Source organism: Scomber japonicus, chromosome 7, assembly GCF_027409825.1.
Source record: "Scomber japonicus isolate fScoJap1 chromosome 7, fScoJap1.pri, whole genome shotgun sequence".
NCBI classification, from domain to species: domain Eukaryota; kingdom Metazoa; phylum Chordata; class Actinopteri; order Scombriformes; family Scombridae; genus Scomber; species Scomber japonicus.
The window spans coordinates 7,234,444-7,252,794 of record NC_070584.1 but is presented as its reverse complement, the minus strand read 5'-3'; the positions used below and the strand labels follow the sequence as shown (position 1 = coordinate 7,252,794).

Genomic DNA, 18,351 nt, shown 5'->3' with positions numbered 1-18,351 from the left:
AGGATCCATTTCAATGACTGCAGGTTAAGCGGATGTAGTACGCATCCATAAATAAAGTACATGATTTAAAAATGCTTTTATCAACTTGAGCTACGGGTATATTGTTGTGGATGTGTTACTAAAAATATATATTTTTACATTTTTATCTTAAGCATTGTACTTAAGACCCGCGGTCCACATGTATCCATCCAACTTGTACCTGCAATTTACACAGTAGGGTATTTTTCACTCGTTTACTCGTGGGTACCTGAACTGCCCAGAGCCCAGAGCTATGTGACTTTATCAACCAAAATGAAGTCAAAAGCACTCTGTCTGATTGGGACTTTAGGCTTGTTAAACTAAGGACTTCAAACTCTGACCACTACAGCTTTTATATCATTTCCCCCAGTACCTAAATAACATTTCAGCTTGTCAAATCCATACAAAGACAAGGCAAAATCCATTTTCTAATTGATTTTTGTTACTCTCAAAATGCATTAAAAGGCATCATTTTGAACTACACTCTTCAAAATCTTCTCAGGGGGAAAGCCCCCAAACCCCCCTAGTGGGGGGCTCAGAGAAGGGTGACCACAGTGACTAAAATCCCAGCTACGGCCCTGCTCACCGGGCTGAGAGGGCAAATAAATTATTAATTTAGCCTAAATGAAAGATAGTGTTTTCATTTTGGCTTTACTGCAGTTTTGGCCTCCCCTCCTCTGCTGTCTCATAAACAACATAGATGACAACAGTAAAGTCTGTGCTCGGCTTTCTCCACAAGTCCACGCCCCGCTGGCGTACAGTACATGCCTGCATGGTCTGGACGGAGATCCAGGAAGGTTGACGGACAGAGAAGAAGGACCTCCGCACATCATGATCCCAAATCTCACCGCATGAAAAACGACTGATCTTCCAACTCCAGCTCTGATCTAAAGAAGGTAAATCACTATAATGATCTTGTCATAAGAGAGAGCAGATTGGACCGGCGGATAGATCACAATAGCGTAATATGCAGTCAGCGGAGCGTCTCACCAACTATTTTACACTGAGATCACCGTTAGTTTCCCTTCTATAAACACAGTCATCAGTCAATAGGCGTGTAATAACATTCATCCACGTAGAGAAGCCTTAAAGTCGCCTTTAAAGCGTTCAACTCTCAGTCGTGGCATCACTAAATTCCCTCTTAATATTTCAGGGGGAAAACTGAAGCTCCCAAAACAGATGACTTAATTGACGTTTTGTGCTGATCTCAGGATGAATCACATCTCTTCTCCCCATATTAGCACTTTTTTCCTAGAGCTTCCGTTTTTCAATAAAGTCTGCCAAAGTGCGCCTCATTATTAGGCTACCATTTCTGCAATGCGGGTAGTTTTTTTCCATATCCTTAACGAGACATGACTTTTTGTACGCCTGGGGCTGGGTGTGTTCCAAACATGTCTGTTTTTGGATATCTGGGATTCAGACAAATTTCCTGTCAGGAAGGGACAAGGATATGGCCCGGTCAGCTCAACTCAATGGCTGACTCATCCAGTGGAAAGACAGGATTTTTCCAAGTAGTCTTCTTAATACCAGCTATAAGCTTCAGCTACTGTCTATTAAGCCTCTTCACACTACTTTTATGTGTGCTATTTGTTTTATATTTACATTAAAGTAGCCTATTATTGTGTTTTTAAAGGGTGTTATTCAAACTAGCGCTGTAAATAGTTTTAAGATATCAGTATCTGAAATTTCTACCCTCACTTGTTTTCAGTACTCACAGCCTTGAAAAGTTATGTCTATAATATTATGGCAACATCTGTTTCCATAATTAATAGCCCTGTTACTCTGGACAATACACACAACACCAGGGCTGGAAGAAGTAGTCAGAACATTTTCCAGCAATGAAAACACTTAGTACAAAACTATCATCATGAAAGTGTACTTGAAGTATCAAAAGTAAAAGTATACATCACATTGAATAGCATAGTGTGTTGTTGGGTGGCTCCAATTAATGATTGCTTTTCATTGTCAAGCAATCTTCTGATTATCTTCTTGAGTCTTTAGTCTGTAGAATGTCACAAAATCATTGATCAGTTCTTGAAGTCCATGATGAGGTCTTCAATATCTTGTTTTGTCTGCCTGCTGAAAAGAGACTAAAATGACTGATCGATAATCTAAATAGCTACATGAACTGATTAAGTGAGGAATCGACTGTTCATTTTATCTCCATGTATTACCACATAAGCAGCATTTACATGAAAAGGGTATTGAAGTGGAGCCAATTTGAAGCACTTGAACCACGTAGCTTTGGGTAGTCTCAGTTATACAGCTTTTGATCTAGTGTTTCCCAACCCCAGGCTTGTGGACCAGTACTGGGCCTCAGAAAATTTGGTAAAGGGCTGTGAGAAAATATGTGATTTGTTAAACAGATAAACAAACAAACAAACAAAAACAGAAAAAATGATTACATAACTGTAAAGGACAGTCTTGGTGGTAATGATATCCTCAACAACACATCTAAAGTAAAGTAACCATCAGAACATGAGGTAACCAGTCAGTCATCAACACCTTTCAGCACTGAGTGGTACATGAACACTGCATGTAACAGTGAAAAAGGTTTGAAACTACTTTTTTAAAAATCATGATATGTTTCAATCTTAATCTGTAATGTAACTGTAGCTACCAGATAAATATAGGGGGGAAAGTACAATGTTAGACTCTGCAATGTATGGGATCAAAGTATCACAAAAAGTCAAATACTCAAGTCAAGAACAAAATACCTCAAAATTGTACCTAAGTATTACCTGTGTAATTGCATTTATACCACAGCAGAACCCAAAGGCAATATTCACCATGTGGACTATTTCTTCATTAAAAAGTAGTTCCAGTGAAATCTGTTGACAGCTGCTGATAAGCTGCAGAGTAATTGGGATGTCATTTCTGAATTCAGATGTTTCTATTGAAGTGTTTTTAATTTACATAACAATTTATCTACAAAATTCCACTGACACAGATATCTCTTGGCAATCTATGTGGATGGTGACAACTAGAGCTAAGTGAGAAAAATGTTGTTATGTGCTTTGCCCGAACTGACCCTTTAAAGTCAATAAAAGCATTTTGTGTGAAAAACACAATTGAACTATCAAAAATGGGATCTCTTTAAAAGCCCCTCGGCTTTTAGGAGCCTATTCAACAATACCTGCAGTTAAATTCATTAATAATGAACTCAAGTTTTTGAGTGTTGATGTATTCAGCTGTTGGCACCACCTGTCTCTTTGGTATTATGAAGCTGCAGATGATAAAACACTGTAAATTATGGTCTGGCACCTTTTAGATTAATCATTAAATCTGCTTACATTTTTCACAGCTTACGTTAGCATGTGGAAGAGTTTGAGATGTTTTACACTGCTGCCAAGTTTTTTTTTTTTAACTTTTTTTGGGATTTTTTATTGCTCCCACCAACACATTAACAACATGGTTTTATTTAGACATGTTAAATTAATTCCACACTGAGATGTTTCACTACAAAAAACACCGGTGCTTATGCAGAATGTTCAGTGAGTATGTTATTTTCAGTTTGAATGATGCTGCAGCACAACGCCTGACAGATACTGGAAACATTATACATGCAGCTGTAGTAAGCACTTTACAGAAGGTGACCACAGCGAGGGGGTGTAGAAAGCAGCATCAGGAATCTCACCACTGTTAACAAAGGCAGAGGACTTTTACAGTATACCACCTCTGAAGGGTTTCATAGCTATGTAAACAAGGACTTGGATCTGGTTTGATTCAATGTTGTCAGTCACAGTGCTTCATTAATAACCAGGTGTGAGGCCACTTTACAGACAAGTGGACTTCTTGGAATATGAAGTTAATGTCCAAACACTTGTCACAAGCTCTACCAAAGTAGTAATTTATTCAGTTATTTGTGGGCACTGACTTCTAAACAATTACATTAGTAATACGCATTTGTATAATGTTGGCGCTCCAGTGGAGATTCTGTATTTCCTCTTCAGGGTTCAAAGCCCTGTTAGACAGGCAATGAGAAACTATTTGGGTTTTTGAAGTCAGGATTTAACAAAAGTATACAGCCATGGTAATAGCTCTATGTGGTTATACAAAGGCACAATGGTGCTTTGAGCTAAATGCTGAAATCAATGTGGTAATGTACTCAAAATGACAAATGCTAAAATGGTGATATTTAGCAGGTAGTCCACAGTGTAATCTTTACAGTGTTGTGAATGTCTTTAGGTTTTCAGGTATTTCATCATAGACCAAATTAATAGGCTAATTAAAATTTGATAATGATAATGGTGCTAGAAAAAGTTGAAGGATGGCCCAAGTTATTACAATTCATCCTGAACTACAGGAACAGCCAGGTTAAACAAAGTCATTAGAATATATAACAATAGGACTGGATAAGTGTACTCTATGTCTTTAAGGCATCAACAAAACCATATCTAGAATAATGCAGATAATCGTTGTTGTAAAGCTACAATAGTTGTAAAGCTAGAGGAATGGTCAGGTAAGGTAGTAGAATAATAGAATAAGAAGGGGAACTTTGTTGATTTTACAGGTTTGGGACAGTTCTACTAATATGTGATAAGGGTTAGGGTTGTATAAAGCCTCTCCAGACTCCAGACTGAACTGTGTGAAACCTGATAAAGATATTATGATGTACGAGCTCAAGGATGAGAAAAACTGAGAGTCTAACTGTAAATGTTTAGATGTAGTTGGATTTGGTTATTAGAAATCTTTAAGACATATTATCACTTTGAAGATGATGTGGTAGACATAAAGTAACTAACATTTATTTTGTGTCACGTCTCTGGCCAATGTTTACTCTACTTTTAGCTGTGATTAGCATCATCAACTTCTGAGGCAAATATCTGGTGATAGCCGCTTTATGTTCCGATATGATCACTGGCTCATTTCTAACTTCCTCTGCCATTTGATTTTGAGCAGGGAGTGTACATACTGTATGAGTGGGTTTATCAGAGTTATTTCACTATAAACAGCCGCCGCCTGCTGCTGGAAATGATACTGATGAGAGCGGGGGAGAGAGTCCACTTGTGAGCCATAAACCGAAAAACAGTGAACTGAAACACTCTGCTTAGATGTGAGGGGAAACTCAAGAGTTGGATGATAACTTTATGTGGGTTTGTCAGAATGAGTGGCAACTCTCACACTCTAGATATTTGACTGAGAATGAAACACAAATGTCTTGATTTCAACCCTCAGTGACTTAACAGTTTCTTTCATTATATTGCTCTAATGACATGCTGCCTTATTTTCCATTTCATTGTAACAGGCACCATGATTCCTGTAATGGAATTCCGGCAGTTCTCTGAACAGCAGCCAGCGTTCAGAGTCCTGAAGCCGTGGTGGGATGTGTTCACCGACTATCTGTCTGTAATCATGCTCATGATCGGCGTCTTTGGATGCACTCTTCAGGTCAGTAACACTGCTCTGTTCATTATGTTTTCTAATGGCTTAGAATGTGTCTGTGTCTGAGTCTCTTTGAGAGTGAGGAACTGTAATGCATGCTAATATAACACGAATTTGAGCCGCATCATGTTTATGAGATAAAAGTAATTTCTGTTCTATTTTTTTCATTAAGTCTAGAGTAATGTAATTCACTTGAGCAAGCCCATAGGCTCACTGATGGAACATTACTGCTCTGTGTCTCACATTGGCCCCAACCCAGAAACTCTATTTCCCTGCTTTTACAACCTGGACTGTGTGGAGCAAAGGAAGCATTCAGCACATCAGGCGTTTACCAGTGGAAACATACTCACCCAGCCCCTTTTAGTAAACATAAGATTCCTAACTTCAGTGGCCTGGACCAGGAAAGGTTTTAGCTGCCGTACAACTCTGTAGTCTGTAGTGTAAATTCTGGATATTATACCAAAACACTTTTAGAAAAACTGTTAACAGGATATTTTATCTGGGTGGGACTAAAGCCATTGTTTCCTACCCCTATCATAACAGTGTTTGGACATGGATCTAAAAACTAAAATGAATAGACAATTAATTATGTCGCCAAGTTTACCTAATATGTCACAGCATTATCAACATGACACTTTGTGTAATTACTTCATAGCTTGACACAATAATCCCTGCATTTATAGTAGGAGGGAGAATTTCAGAGAGATGTAGTTAGTAAAACTCTGCAGATCAGCTTTTCAGAGACCTCAGCAGACCTGACTTTGCAATTTAATCTGTAATGTGCTGCAATACAACTGCATTGCCCTTACTGTAGTTTAATGTCATTTGCTTTTGTTTCATTTTGTACTCATTGCTCATGATCGTATTTTGCTTGCAATTTAATTGAAAAACATACTGTAATTGTTTCTGATTATATCATGCTGAGTCTGGAATATCGGGCAGCTAAATAGGAGTGCACAAAATGTCTTCCCTTCAGGTCTGCCGCTGCTAAATTAAAGTGCCCATTTCCTGTTATTTGCGCTGCACAGCGAAGCAGCTGTTTTTCATTGTTAACATTTAAAGTAAACAGGCATATGTTGTTTACTGATGCCAGCTTGTGGTCATATTCAGTATATTTATATGGTACTCAGAGACATCAGGTTACGATGTTACATTCACTGTACAGTAATAAATGGGTTATTATACATGTAGCGGGTCAGTTAACAGGTTTCTCCACTGCCCCTGAACCCATTTTGAAAGCATGAATTACTTCTTTCACCTGTTGCAATAAGTGGCCTCCTGATTTATTTATGTGTGTGTGTGTATGTGTGTGTGTGTGTGTCGGCGAGAGAGAGAGAGAGAGAGAGAGAGAGAGTGTGTGTGTGTGTTGTAGGACTAATGACGCAGTCAGAGAAGGTCGGGTTCTGTCGTGAGAGCACTTTGAGCTGGGGGGAGACTGATTTATTTAGACCTCTAGAGGGTACTCTGTGTTAGTTTCAGTTTTAATTGGACTCTTTATGGAATCATTTTAATGATCCAGGAAGTCCAGTTTGAGTAGTAGATGAATGAGTTTAAAGACTTATCAGATGCTACATCACTGTTTATAACATTAGGACAAATTTTACTTCTCTGGAGGTTAATCCTTATCTCATCAGTTGCAGGGTAAAAAGTAGAAATACAATGTTCATATCACAAAGTGGTCTACCAAGAATGGACATTTGATTGGCCAACAAAGCGCTTTGCTGATGAAGGCGCACTGCGTTTTGGCAAAACTTGACTCAGGTTCAATCTCTGCATTGGCACTACTGCTGCATCAATAGAGTGCTCTCATTAAATGATGTAGCTATATCAAGCAGGGTTATTGTCAGACTGAATGTGGCCTAATCTGTATACTGGTCATTTAAGTGCTTATAAATACACTGATTGTTGTCTCACAATATCTATCTATTTTAAGTAATTTCGCTAATCTTTCTCTTTTTTTACCTTTTGTTATAGGTAATGCAAGACAAAATCATATGCCTTCCTCAGAGAACATCAGTGAACACAAGTGAATTGGAAACAACGTCATTGTTACACCTGCAACCCAATACTTCAGCTGTACCGAGAGAAATGAAGGGCCTGAAAACCAACCTGGATCTTCAACAGTACAGTTTCATCAATCAGATGTGTTATGAGATGGCTCTGCATTGGTATGCCAAGTACTTTCCTTATTTGGTTCTTATACACACTCTAGTTTTCATGGTGTGTAGCAACTTCTGGTTCAAATTTCCTGGCTCGAGCTCTAAAATAGAGCATTTCATCTCCATGCTTGGCAAGTGCTTTGACTCTCCGTGGACCACACGAGCTCTGTCGGAAGTTTCTGGGGAGAATCCTGAAGAAAAGGACCATAAAAAGAGTGGCACTACTAGGTCCAACATTGCTGTGTCCCCTGGAGAGGGCAGTTTGGAGAAGACACAGTCCCTTCGGTCTATTCCGGAAAAGATTGTAGTTGACAAGCCATCAGCAAGTGCTCTTGACAAAAAAGAGGGGGAACAAGCTAAAGCACTTTTTGAAAAAGTAAAGAAGTTCCGTTTGCATGTTGAGGAGGGAGATATCCTCTACATCATGTATGTTCGCCAGACAGTGTTCAAGGTGTTTAAATTCCTCCTCATCATTGCATATAATAGTGCCCTAGTGAATAAGGTGCGGAACAGAGTACTTTGTGAAGTTGAGATACAGAACATGACCGGCTACAAAGACTTTCAATGTAATCACACTATGGCTCATCTGTTTTCCAAGCTTTCTTACTGCTACCTGTGTTTAGTTGCTGTCTATGGATTTACAAGTCTTTACACCTCCTACTGGCTGTTTTACCGCTCACTGAAAGAGTATTCCTTTGAGTATGTGCGACAAGAAACAGGCATCAATGACATCCCAGACGTCAAGAACGACTTTGCCTTCATGCTACACATGATTGATCAGTATGACCCACTTTATTCGAAAAGATTTGCCGTTTTTCTGTCCGAGGTCAGTGAGAACAAACTGAAACAGCTCAACCTGAACCACGATTGGACTGCAGAGAAACTGCGCCAGAGACTCCAGACCAATGCCAACAACAGGCTTGAACTTCAGCTGTTCATGCTCCCTGGGTTACCGGACACTGTCTTTGAGTTAACAGAGCTCCAGTCTCTTAAACTCGAAATAATCAACAATGTCACCATCCCTGCCTCAATCTCTCAGCTGGAAGACCTTCAGGAGCTGTCTCTTTACCAATGCTCTCTAAAGTTGCACACAACAGCTACCTCCTTCCTCAAAGAGAACCTTAAAGTGCTTCGCGTGAAGTTCGATGATAGCAGGGAATTTCCAAACTGGATGTACGGCCTGCGAAATATAGAGGAGCTCTATCTCACAGGATCACTATGCCCTGATGCCAAGAATATAGTTCTTGAGTCATTGCGGGAGATGAAGTGTTTGAAAACTCTCTCCCTTAAGAGTAATTTGACCAAGATACCGCAGTCAATAGTGGATGTTTCCAGTCATCTGCAGAGGCTGTACTTACACAATGATGGCACTAAGCTAGTTATGCTCAATAACCTGAAAAAGATGAACAATCTGACAGAGCTGGAGCTAGTGCGCTGTGATCTGGAACGTATTCCACATGCAATCTTCAGCCTCACGAACCTGCAGGAGCTTGACCTGAAAGAGAACAACCTTCGCTCTATAGAGGAGATCATCAGCTTCCAGCATCTTCGAAAACTTACTTGCCTTAAACTTTGGTACAATGGCGTCATGTATATCCCAGAGCATATCAAAAAGCTTGGCAGCCTAGAGCGCCTCTACTTCAGCAACAACAAGATTGAGATATTGCCTTCGCACCTGTTCTTGTGCAACAAGCTCCGCTACCTTGACATGTCCAACAATGACATCCGATTCATCCCTCCAGAAGTCGGAGTCCTTCAGAGTCTACAATATTTCTCTGTCACCTGTAACAAAATTGAAAATCTACCTGATGAGCTCTTCTTTTGCAAGAAGCTCAAAACGCTAAAGCTTGGCAAGAACTCGCTGTCCATCCTCTCACCAAAGATTTCCTACCTAGTTCATCTGACACACTTGGAGCTCAAAGGCAACCACTTTGAGGTCCTGCCACAAGAGCTGGGTTTTTGTCGTGCTTTGAAGCGCAGTGGCCTTGCAGTGGAAGACACACTGTTTGAAACTCTGCCTTCAGATGTCAGGGACCAAATGAAGGCTGAGTGAGATGCCTTATTGTAGCCACAGTGCCTGCTGTTTGTTCTGTCTACCCATTCAGAGCATTTGTTTTTTATTAACTCATTATCATACTTGTGTATTACTATTAAGAACCTTTTTTTGTTCAGGGTTATTATTTTTTTTATAAAGTTTTCCTAAGAGAGGGAGAATTTCTTTTTCATATTCTGTCACATGGCTGCACTTAATGACAGGAGCAATGTTCTGTTGTTATTAACTTATTTCATATTTGACCATAATACATTATTTAAGCAATAGTTCAACATTTTGGGAAATACAAATATCCACTTTCTTATCAAGAGTTCGTTAAGAAGATTGATATCATATCTGACAGATAAGCTTTTAACTACAGCCAACCGATGATTAGCTTACCTTAGCTTAGCTTTGCAAAAAGACTAGAAGCAGGAGAAAAAGCTAGCTTGGTTGTATCCAAAAGTAAAAGAAATCTGCATCAGCACCACTGAAGCTCAGTATTTTAATGCAGGGGTGTCAAACTCAGTTTCATCTGGAGCCACATCAGCATTATGGTTGCCCTTGAAAGGCCAGTAGTAAATGTAAGACTTTGTAAATGTATCTACTTGTTATAATATTACACAATTGCCTCTGGATTTGATTAGTATTGCTTTTAGTAATAAGTTAATCATTAATAACTAGTTTTAAAAGCAGAATTCTATGAACAAATGGGCAAGTAGCTATTTAAGTGTACAACTATTATACAATTTATTAGAAAAAATGAAATATACAAAGTAGAATAACAGTAAGTAATAAATTCAAAATAACCATAATGGTTTGTTTAGTTTATCTATCTATCTACCATGCAAAATGAACACTTATTTTTCAGTCCAGTCCACTTTACATGCATGCTTTTCACTGTCAACCTCTTTTTTTCTTTTTTGTATTGGCTAGTTTTAAACAAGACATTTTGTCCCCCCCTACATTTGTCAATAACCTTGCTAACTGTGGTGGCTAGTGGCAGCTGAGGTGTCGTGATAGTGATGCATTTAGCCCACGGGCCTTGAGTTTGATACATGTGAATTGAAGGCACCCTGTGGAGTTTTCTTAGAAGTAAACAAAAGTTATGTTTACATTGAGTGTTACTCATCAAAACACACTAATTGTATCCTGAAGATATAACTAAACATTGAATTTAACCTCATAAAACATTTGCAAAGTGAATTTGTAAAGGTAATTTAAATCCTGCATTGTTTACATTCATGTTAACTAGCTTATTAGCTTCTTCTGACCTGCTTTTGTTGGCACATGGCTGTGTTTCTTGGCACATTACAGCTAGACAAGACAAACTAAATGGGAACCACTTATTTTTTTAAAAACTTGCTCCCCCAGGAACCTTTAGCACAGTCTTGTTTATTTATTCGTACAAAAAGCTAAATGCAAAAACACCAAGCTGCTGTTTAACTGGGAGTTACATCAAATATTTCTTGCCAAGGTATAGTGATTTCCTTTGGTCTTTTGATTAGGGAACTTTAGAGGTGGTTGTGGATTTTTTTTAAAACCTTTGGACAGAACCACGCTAGCTGTTTCCCCCTCCTTCCAATCTTTGTGCTAAGCTAAGCTAACCGTCTCATAGCCACAGCTTTATATTAAGCATTTAGATGACAGTAATATCAATATTCTCATGTAACTCTCGGTAAGAAAGTACATTTTCCCAGACTGTTACATTATTTCTCTTAAGCATATTTCCTGTCACTGCTACGTAGACTAATTTGATTACTGAATCTCTTGACCTCACTTAAGTCTCAGCCAGTAGCCAAATGCTGTATATGTACTTTGTGTTGCTCTTATAAAATCTTATATTTTGTGCAAGAGACTGTTTGATCTCATGGGCCGCAGCAGAGTAAATGCAAAAACACAGATATACAGTATCTTACATAAGTACATGTAATACCTTAATTATTGTGTATTATAGAAAGACTCATTTTAAAGTTAATTAAACATTAAGGATTATGTCATACTGGTGTTATTCTTCGGGTCTTGACATACAAAAAAAAGTCTGCAGCATATGACAAAAAATGTATTTGTATTAAGAGAATTTTACGTTTTTGACTAATAAAAATGGATTTATTTGTAAATGTAATTTCTTTGGTTGGAGTTTTGAAAGTCCTAACATAAAAAAACTTCTCTAAAGACATAAAAAAGACTGACGGATTTGGACAAAGACTGATTTTAGCCTTTTGTTATTTTTATAAATTGGCCCTATATAGTGAAGCAATAGTGCTGAATTAACAAAAAGCTAATTCTATCAGTTGTATTACCTGATGTTTGAAAGTGTTTACAGCACCATGCACTCTGTCCTATTGTCAACTGCATCGTAGGATAAATCATCTCCTGCTGGCTGATGAGGATTAATAAGATAAAGAAGATTAGTCTATTATTATATGCATGAGGCATACAGAGGAAAAACTAAATTGGGTTTGGAGTGTCTTTGACAAAACTTTTAAAATGTATTGAGTGGAGAAAAGCTCTTTTGGCACACACCACTTCATTGTAAGAGATTGTGCCTGCCCATGCTGTCAGTCCTAGATAAAATGAAGAATATCAATATTTATTTTTAAGTGTGCAAGGAATTTGTTTTCAGTACAATAACATTTAAATTAAGAAATAAAAATAGAATTAGGTAACTCAAGATAAAAATGCCAGTAAATGTGAACTTATATTAATGTAGAATTAATCTATACAGGTTAAATTACAGTGGACATTTCTGCTTCATATGTTTAATCTATTTATTACCTAATTAATGTATTGCTACAGGCAAAAAATGATAAGGCCTACCACTATAAGTATACCATCTGCTGTCCCTTGGGTTGGAATGGATGTAGTATACATAGATACCAAGAAGTTTAAAAAAAATTGTTTAAACCATGATTTTTTTTATTTTTTTATATTATTATTTTAAAGAGACGAAACTGTTCAAAAATTATTATTATTATATTCATTAATTGGATCATATAAGGGTGCATGTGTTTTACCTAATAAATTAAGCATTGTGCAAAGAATGGACCTGCGCAGATACAAATAAAGTTAGTTCATTAGTGCCAATGATGACATTTAACATTTATGTTATAATTTAAATGTAGAATGGAAAAGCCTGCTGAGTTATTGCGTCTGGCTCTTCAACTGTTCAGAAAACAAAGCTGTGATATAACTTTAAATTATATTACTTTGCACTTTTACGACGGTCCCTAACTTCCGTGGGTCATCTTCCTGTCTATTCGGGGAGTTTTTAAAGCGCCGTATGGGTATCATATCACCTCCTGGTGACAAAACAACAATCTTGTGCAACATCCGGGGAGATCCATCCTGCACAGTATGTTACAACAGTAACAAACGGTGGGCAGGTTGAAAGGTATTGAGGATCAACCTTGGTGAATGTGTGGATAGTCTCCAATCAAAACGAGTCAACATCCAGCAGCTGGTGCTGGCGCGCCGGCTGTGTCGCCAGTCAGAGGCAGAGGACCCGACCATCTGAAGCGGGGTGGGGGTAGTCTGCTAAGCCGCTTACAGCAAACGGGCCCACGGTTGAATTGATGCAAAGAATGAACGGCTTCATCACAACAGAAAAACATGGCTGATAAGATGCGTCGTTGTTCGGTACTGGCATCGACATAACTGGATCAGACCTGCTGAAGGTGCGTATCTGTGCGTTTGAATGCAGGTCTCCATCTTCTGTTTAACTCTGTATATTAGAACTGCGGTGTTATGCTCCAATAATATCCGCTGGCGATAATGCATAGTCAATCAATATGATCTAGTTGTGATTTTACTGCATAAACGTAATCTGAATAGATCGTGATTGTTTTTTTTATATTTTTGATATGAAACGCTGATTTTTGTGCGGCGTTTAGGGGCCTCACGGACATCAGGTGCACCTCTTGTTTTCTGCCCATGGATGCGTCTTGCTGCTGTAGCCGGTCTCAGCCTGCTCTGCAGCCTCACTAAAAACACTGACCTTCATGCTTTCATCATAGACAATGGAAATGAGTCGCAGCAGCACAAAAGATGCTATTTTCTCACTTTATGCGTGGCTATTTAAAATAATATAATAGACAATAGCCTTTAAAATATTATACACAGGAAACACACAGATATATAGTCTGTGAGTTTCACAGTATACAAACAGTATTTTTAGTCAACAAGTCAAGGCTTCACATAGTGTCTTATTGTGTATATACTGTATGGTGAAGGTACCAGAGTTTATTTGGAGTGGAGTGGGTTAAATCCAGAGAAAGGAATGCCACTGTATTATTGATCATACAGTTTATATTTGTGTTGTGCATGCATGCGCACACTGTCTCCACAGACAACTGCCATGCCTCATCCCAGTTCAAGGCCAGTGCCCTACATAAATCCTTAACAATCTGAGAAGGCTGTCCTGCCCCCCCACCCACCCACATGTGCCTGCTCCATGTGGCTGCTCCATGTGGCCTTGCCTAAAATTAGAAGGCGTGACCAATGTATCCTTCTATTCATCACTATCCCATTGTTCACTGATACCTCTGACTAATTGTCCTGACCAAAAGACAAGTTATTTTTTACCAGGCGTATTCAGGATCAGAAAAATAGAAACACTTTTATGCAGTGCAATACAATAGCTCTATAATAAATGCTATCTGATTTAAAATGTTCAGTTTTTGTTGTGTGGTCACTCTGTGTACTTTTGAGGCTGTGTTTGTGGGCTGTATTGTATTGAACTGCATTATAATAAAGGGTGTTACTAATATTTTGTCTACCTTATGGAGGACCAGAATTATTACAAACCCCATCTGATTTAATGTGACCCAATACAACAATGCTACAAACTACAGGCTGGAAAGTGACCTTAGAGTTCAATCAGCACCTCTTTGTCATAGTGTCAGTAAAGAATTTGAAGTTTCACAAAGGCGTGCTTTATTACAAGACAGCAGTATTACAGTGTGCAGATGTCTCTCTATTTCTCGTCACTCAGTGTATCACCCACACAAAATGTAACAGTGAACAAGCCACTGCAAGATGTAAATAATGGATTATGAACAGGCATAAACTCTGTTCTGTTTGGAGTCTGGATGAACTGCTCAGCATTACATCAGCTGTTAAAATCATTTGCACATACTTCATCATGACAGAGAAATGAAAGATACTGTATATGGATATGTTGTCATGAATATGGTTTTGCAACTCCACATCATGTGTGGCAGAGGTAAGCCAAAACTCACTCTGTAAACTTAAGAATCATGGGCCATGTCAGAGTTTTATGAGTTTTATAATAGTTATCACTTGGTCATCCATCCAAGATTGGCCTCCTGGTGGAAATTTCAGATTTTACAAGTTGGCCAGGACTGCCAAAGCATTCCAAAAGCATTGCTGCCTGTGAGGATAGAAACTGGAGCCCAATAGGTGTCTTGCAACAGTCTTATTATTGTTAGTTTAAGATGCCCCAAAGGAAAAAAGTTTTGCAATAACAATATTTATTTACAAGAGAAATTGTGATGTGACCCAATGCTTGTTAAAAATGAAATTGCTAAGACGAAGATAGCAATCAATGAGTCAGCCAGTCAGTGCTCAGTACATGTAGTACAGAGGACATAGTAAAATCTAATCTTACCCAAAACCTCTACTTTTCTGCAGAAAGGAAGTTAACTGTATGTGCCAAAGCCTGTGTCCAAAGCCTAAGTACAGTGGCTATATAAAAGATTGAAAAGAAATATTCTGGAATTCTTACATTCAAGTAAAAAAAGAAAGAATGGAAAAATCAAGCATAATGTTTCACACAATTCACATTCTCTGTTGCAGGAATGTTCACCCTCACAGAAGTAGCCTCCCTGAACGACATCCAGCCAACATATCGAATACTGAAACCATGGTGGGATGTCTTCATGGATTATCTTGGCATTGTCATGCTGATGTTGGCAATATTTGCTGGAACTATGCAGTTAACCAAGGACCAAGTGGTTTGTCTCCCTGTGCTGGAGCAAACTCCAGACAAGGCCGGGGGCTTCTTGGCACCCCAACCCCCAGAGGCAGCTGATGGTTTATGGAACAGAGAGAGCGCCATCGGGGAGCAAGCCGCTCCACTGATGGCTAAAAGGCCTCCTGATAGCATTGCCCCCACAATTCAAATCACACCGCCAGCCACTTTTAGGCAACCTCCCCCCACGGGTGTCAGAACCAAGTTGGATTTCCAGCAGTATGTTTTTGTCAACCAGATGTGCTACCATGTAGCCCTTCCTTGGTACTCCAAATATTTCCCATACCTTGCTCTAATCCATACTATTGTATTAATGGTCAGTAGCAACTTCTGGTTCAAATACCCAAAGACAAGTTCAAAAATAGAGCATTTTGTTTCAATCCTTGGAAAATGTTTCGAATCACCTTGGACCACTAAAGCATTGTCTGAGACTGCGTGTGAGGACTCAGAGGAGAACAAGCAGAGGCTGGCTGGGGCCTCCTCCCTTCTGAAACATCTGTCCACAAGCAGCGAGGAGGGGAGTCCAAACCAGTCCGCCCCAATGCTGACTAAATCCGGGGTCACCTTTTCTGCAGAGAAGCTTGTGAGTGAAGTTCCCTGCATGACCATACTGGACAAGAAAGATGGCGAGCAAGCAAAGGCCCTGTTTGAAAAAGTCCGGAAATTCCGTGCTCATGTGGAGGACAGTGACTTGATTTACAGGCTATATGCCATTCAGACAGTCATCAAAACAGTGAAATTCATTTTGATCCTTTGCTACACAATGACATTTGTCGCCTCTATAGATTTTGACCACGTATGTGAGCCTGAAATAAAGCATTTGACTGGATATACTAAGTTCCAATGTACACACAACATGGCATTCATGCTAAAGAAACTGCTTGTCAGCTATATTGCTATCATATGTGTTTATGGCGTAATCTGTATATACACGCTGTTCTGGCTTTTTCGGCGACCACTTAAGGAGTATTCCTTTGAAAAAGTCAGAGAGGAGAGCAGCTTCAGTGACATTCCTGATGTTAAGAATGACTTTGCTTTCCTCCTTCACATGGTCGATCAGTATGACCAGCTGTACTCAAAGCGTTTTGGTGTTTTTCTCTCTGAGGTGAGTGAAAACAAACTTCGAGAGATCAGCCTGAACCATGAGTGGACCTTCGAGAAGCTGCGGCAGCATGTGACTCGCAACCCTCAAGACAAGTTGGAACTTCATCTTTTCATGCTATCTGGAGTGCCGGATGCTGTGTTTGATCTCACAGATTTGGAAATCCTTAAACTAGAATTAATTCCAGAGGCTAGGATTACGGCTAAAATTTCACAAATGGTAAACCTCCAGGAGCTGCACTTGTATCACTGCCCGGCCAAAGTTGAACAGACTGCTTTCATTTTTCTTCAGGATCACCTCCGATGCCTTCACGTCAAATTCACAGATGTTGCTGAGATCCCTAGCTGGGTATACTTGTTGAAAAGTTTAAGGGAGCTGTACTTAGTTGGTAATCTGAACTCTGAAAACAACAAAATGATCGGACTCGAGTCTCTCCGAGACCTCAGACACTTAAAAATTCTGCACCTCAAAAGCAACCTCACAAAGATTCCCACAAACATAACAGATCTGTCTCCGCATCTCATCAAGTTGGTAGTTCATAATGACGGTACAAAACTCTTAGTGCTGAATAGTCTCAAGAAAATGATGAATCTTGCAGAGCTGGAGCTTCATAACTGTGAGTTGGAGCGAATCCCCCACGCTATCTTCAGTTTGACCAACCTTCAGGAACTTGATCTAAAATCCAATCACATTCGTACCATTGAAGAGATCATCAGCTTCCAGCACCTCAAAAGACTGACGTGCCTCAAACTTTGGCACAATAAGATCATCTCCATTCCATTGTCAATTAGCCACGTCAAAAACCTTGAGTCACTCTATCTCTCACACAACAAACTCGAGTCTCTGCCCTCGTCATTATTCAACCTTCTGAAGTTGAGGTACCTTGACGTTAGCCATAACTCTGTAGCAGTAATACCTCTGGAAGTGGGCTTTTTGCAGAACCTCCAACATTTTGCAATTGCGGGCAACAAAGTCGAGGTAGTTCCCAAGCAACTGTTCAAGTGCAACAAACTGAGGACATTATGTCTCAGCCACAACTGCATCTCCTCCATTCCAGAGAAAATTGGCCAACTAGCACAGCTGACGCATCTGGAACTGAAAGGGAACTGCCTGGATCGTCTCCCAGCTCAGCTCGGTCAGTGTAGCCTCATCCGCAGAAGCTGCCTGATTGTGGAGGATCACCTCTTTGACTCGCTCCCCATGGAGGTCAAAGAGAGCATCAATCAGGAATCCAGTGTTTCTTTTGCAAATGGATGCAAGTGTTTAAGTGACGGACGGTAGTCAAATCCTACATTACATGTCGGGCATGTCCTTTTTTATCCATGCCATTAGAAACAGTAGTTCAGGGTGCACTACTAATATGCTTTATGATGGTTTAGTTAAGTTATGAAGTAGACATACCACATCACATACAAGGTAGGAAATTTTAGATGGACCCTGGATTTTCATGACTTGTGTCATGTCTGTAATTTTTTCATTCTGTTTTTGGTTGTTAATATGAGTAGCAATTAAATCACTCTGCTTATACTTTTATCATTTGTATGCAATAATACCTGTACTAGATATGAAACTTTGTATCATTTTAAAACAATCTCCTCCTTTTATCACAAGTGATAGTATTTTCTTCAGACTGACTAGATACAGTTGATGGTCTTGAACTGTC

The 18,351-nt window shown here is 39.3% G+C and overlaps 2 protein-coding genes across 2 annotated transcripts; both read left to right on the top strand.

Annotated features, from left to right (window-relative positions):
- The first annotated feature begins 713 nt into the window (after positions 1-713).
- Positions 714-9,719, top strand: lrrc8c (leucine rich repeat containing 8 VRAC subunit C). Its single transcript, XM_053322050.1, has 3 exons — positions 714-914; positions 5,267-5,409; positions 7,378-9,719. The coding sequence occupies exons 2-3, from the start codon at positions 5,272-5,274 to the stop codon at positions 9,613-9,615; spliced, it is 2,376 nt and encodes a 791-aa protein (XP_053178025.1). The 5' UTR covers positions 714-914; positions 5,267-5,271; the 3' UTR covers positions 9,616-9,719.
- A 3,321-nt stretch (positions 9,720-13,040) lies between these two features.
- On the top strand, positions 13,041-17,969 carry lrrc8db (leucine rich repeat containing 8 VRAC subunit Db). The gene is made up of 2 exons (XM_053322141.1): positions 13,041-13,271; positions 15,412-17,969. Exon 2 carries the CDS (start codon positions 15,414-15,416, stop codon positions 17,967-17,969), a length of 2,556 nt encoding a protein of 851 aa, XP_053178116.1. The 5' UTR covers positions 13,041-13,271; positions 15,412-15,413.
- The last annotated feature ends 382 nt before the right edge of the window (positions 17,970-18,351 follow it).

Excerpts from the sequence above, each read along its gene's own strand:
- lrrc8c (XM_053322050.1), top strand. The coding sequence starts at position 5,272 with ATGATTCCTGTAATGGAATTCCGGCAGTTCTCTGAACAGCAGCCAGCG. Across the intron at positions 5,410-7,377 it reads TCTTTGGATGCACTCTTCAG|GTAATGCAAGACAAAATCAT; the intron begins GTCAGTAACACT and ends CTTTTGTTATAG.
- lrrc8db (XM_053322141.1), top strand. The coding sequence starts at position 15,414 with ATGTTCACCCTCACAGAAGTAGCCTCCCTGAACGACATCCAGCCAACA.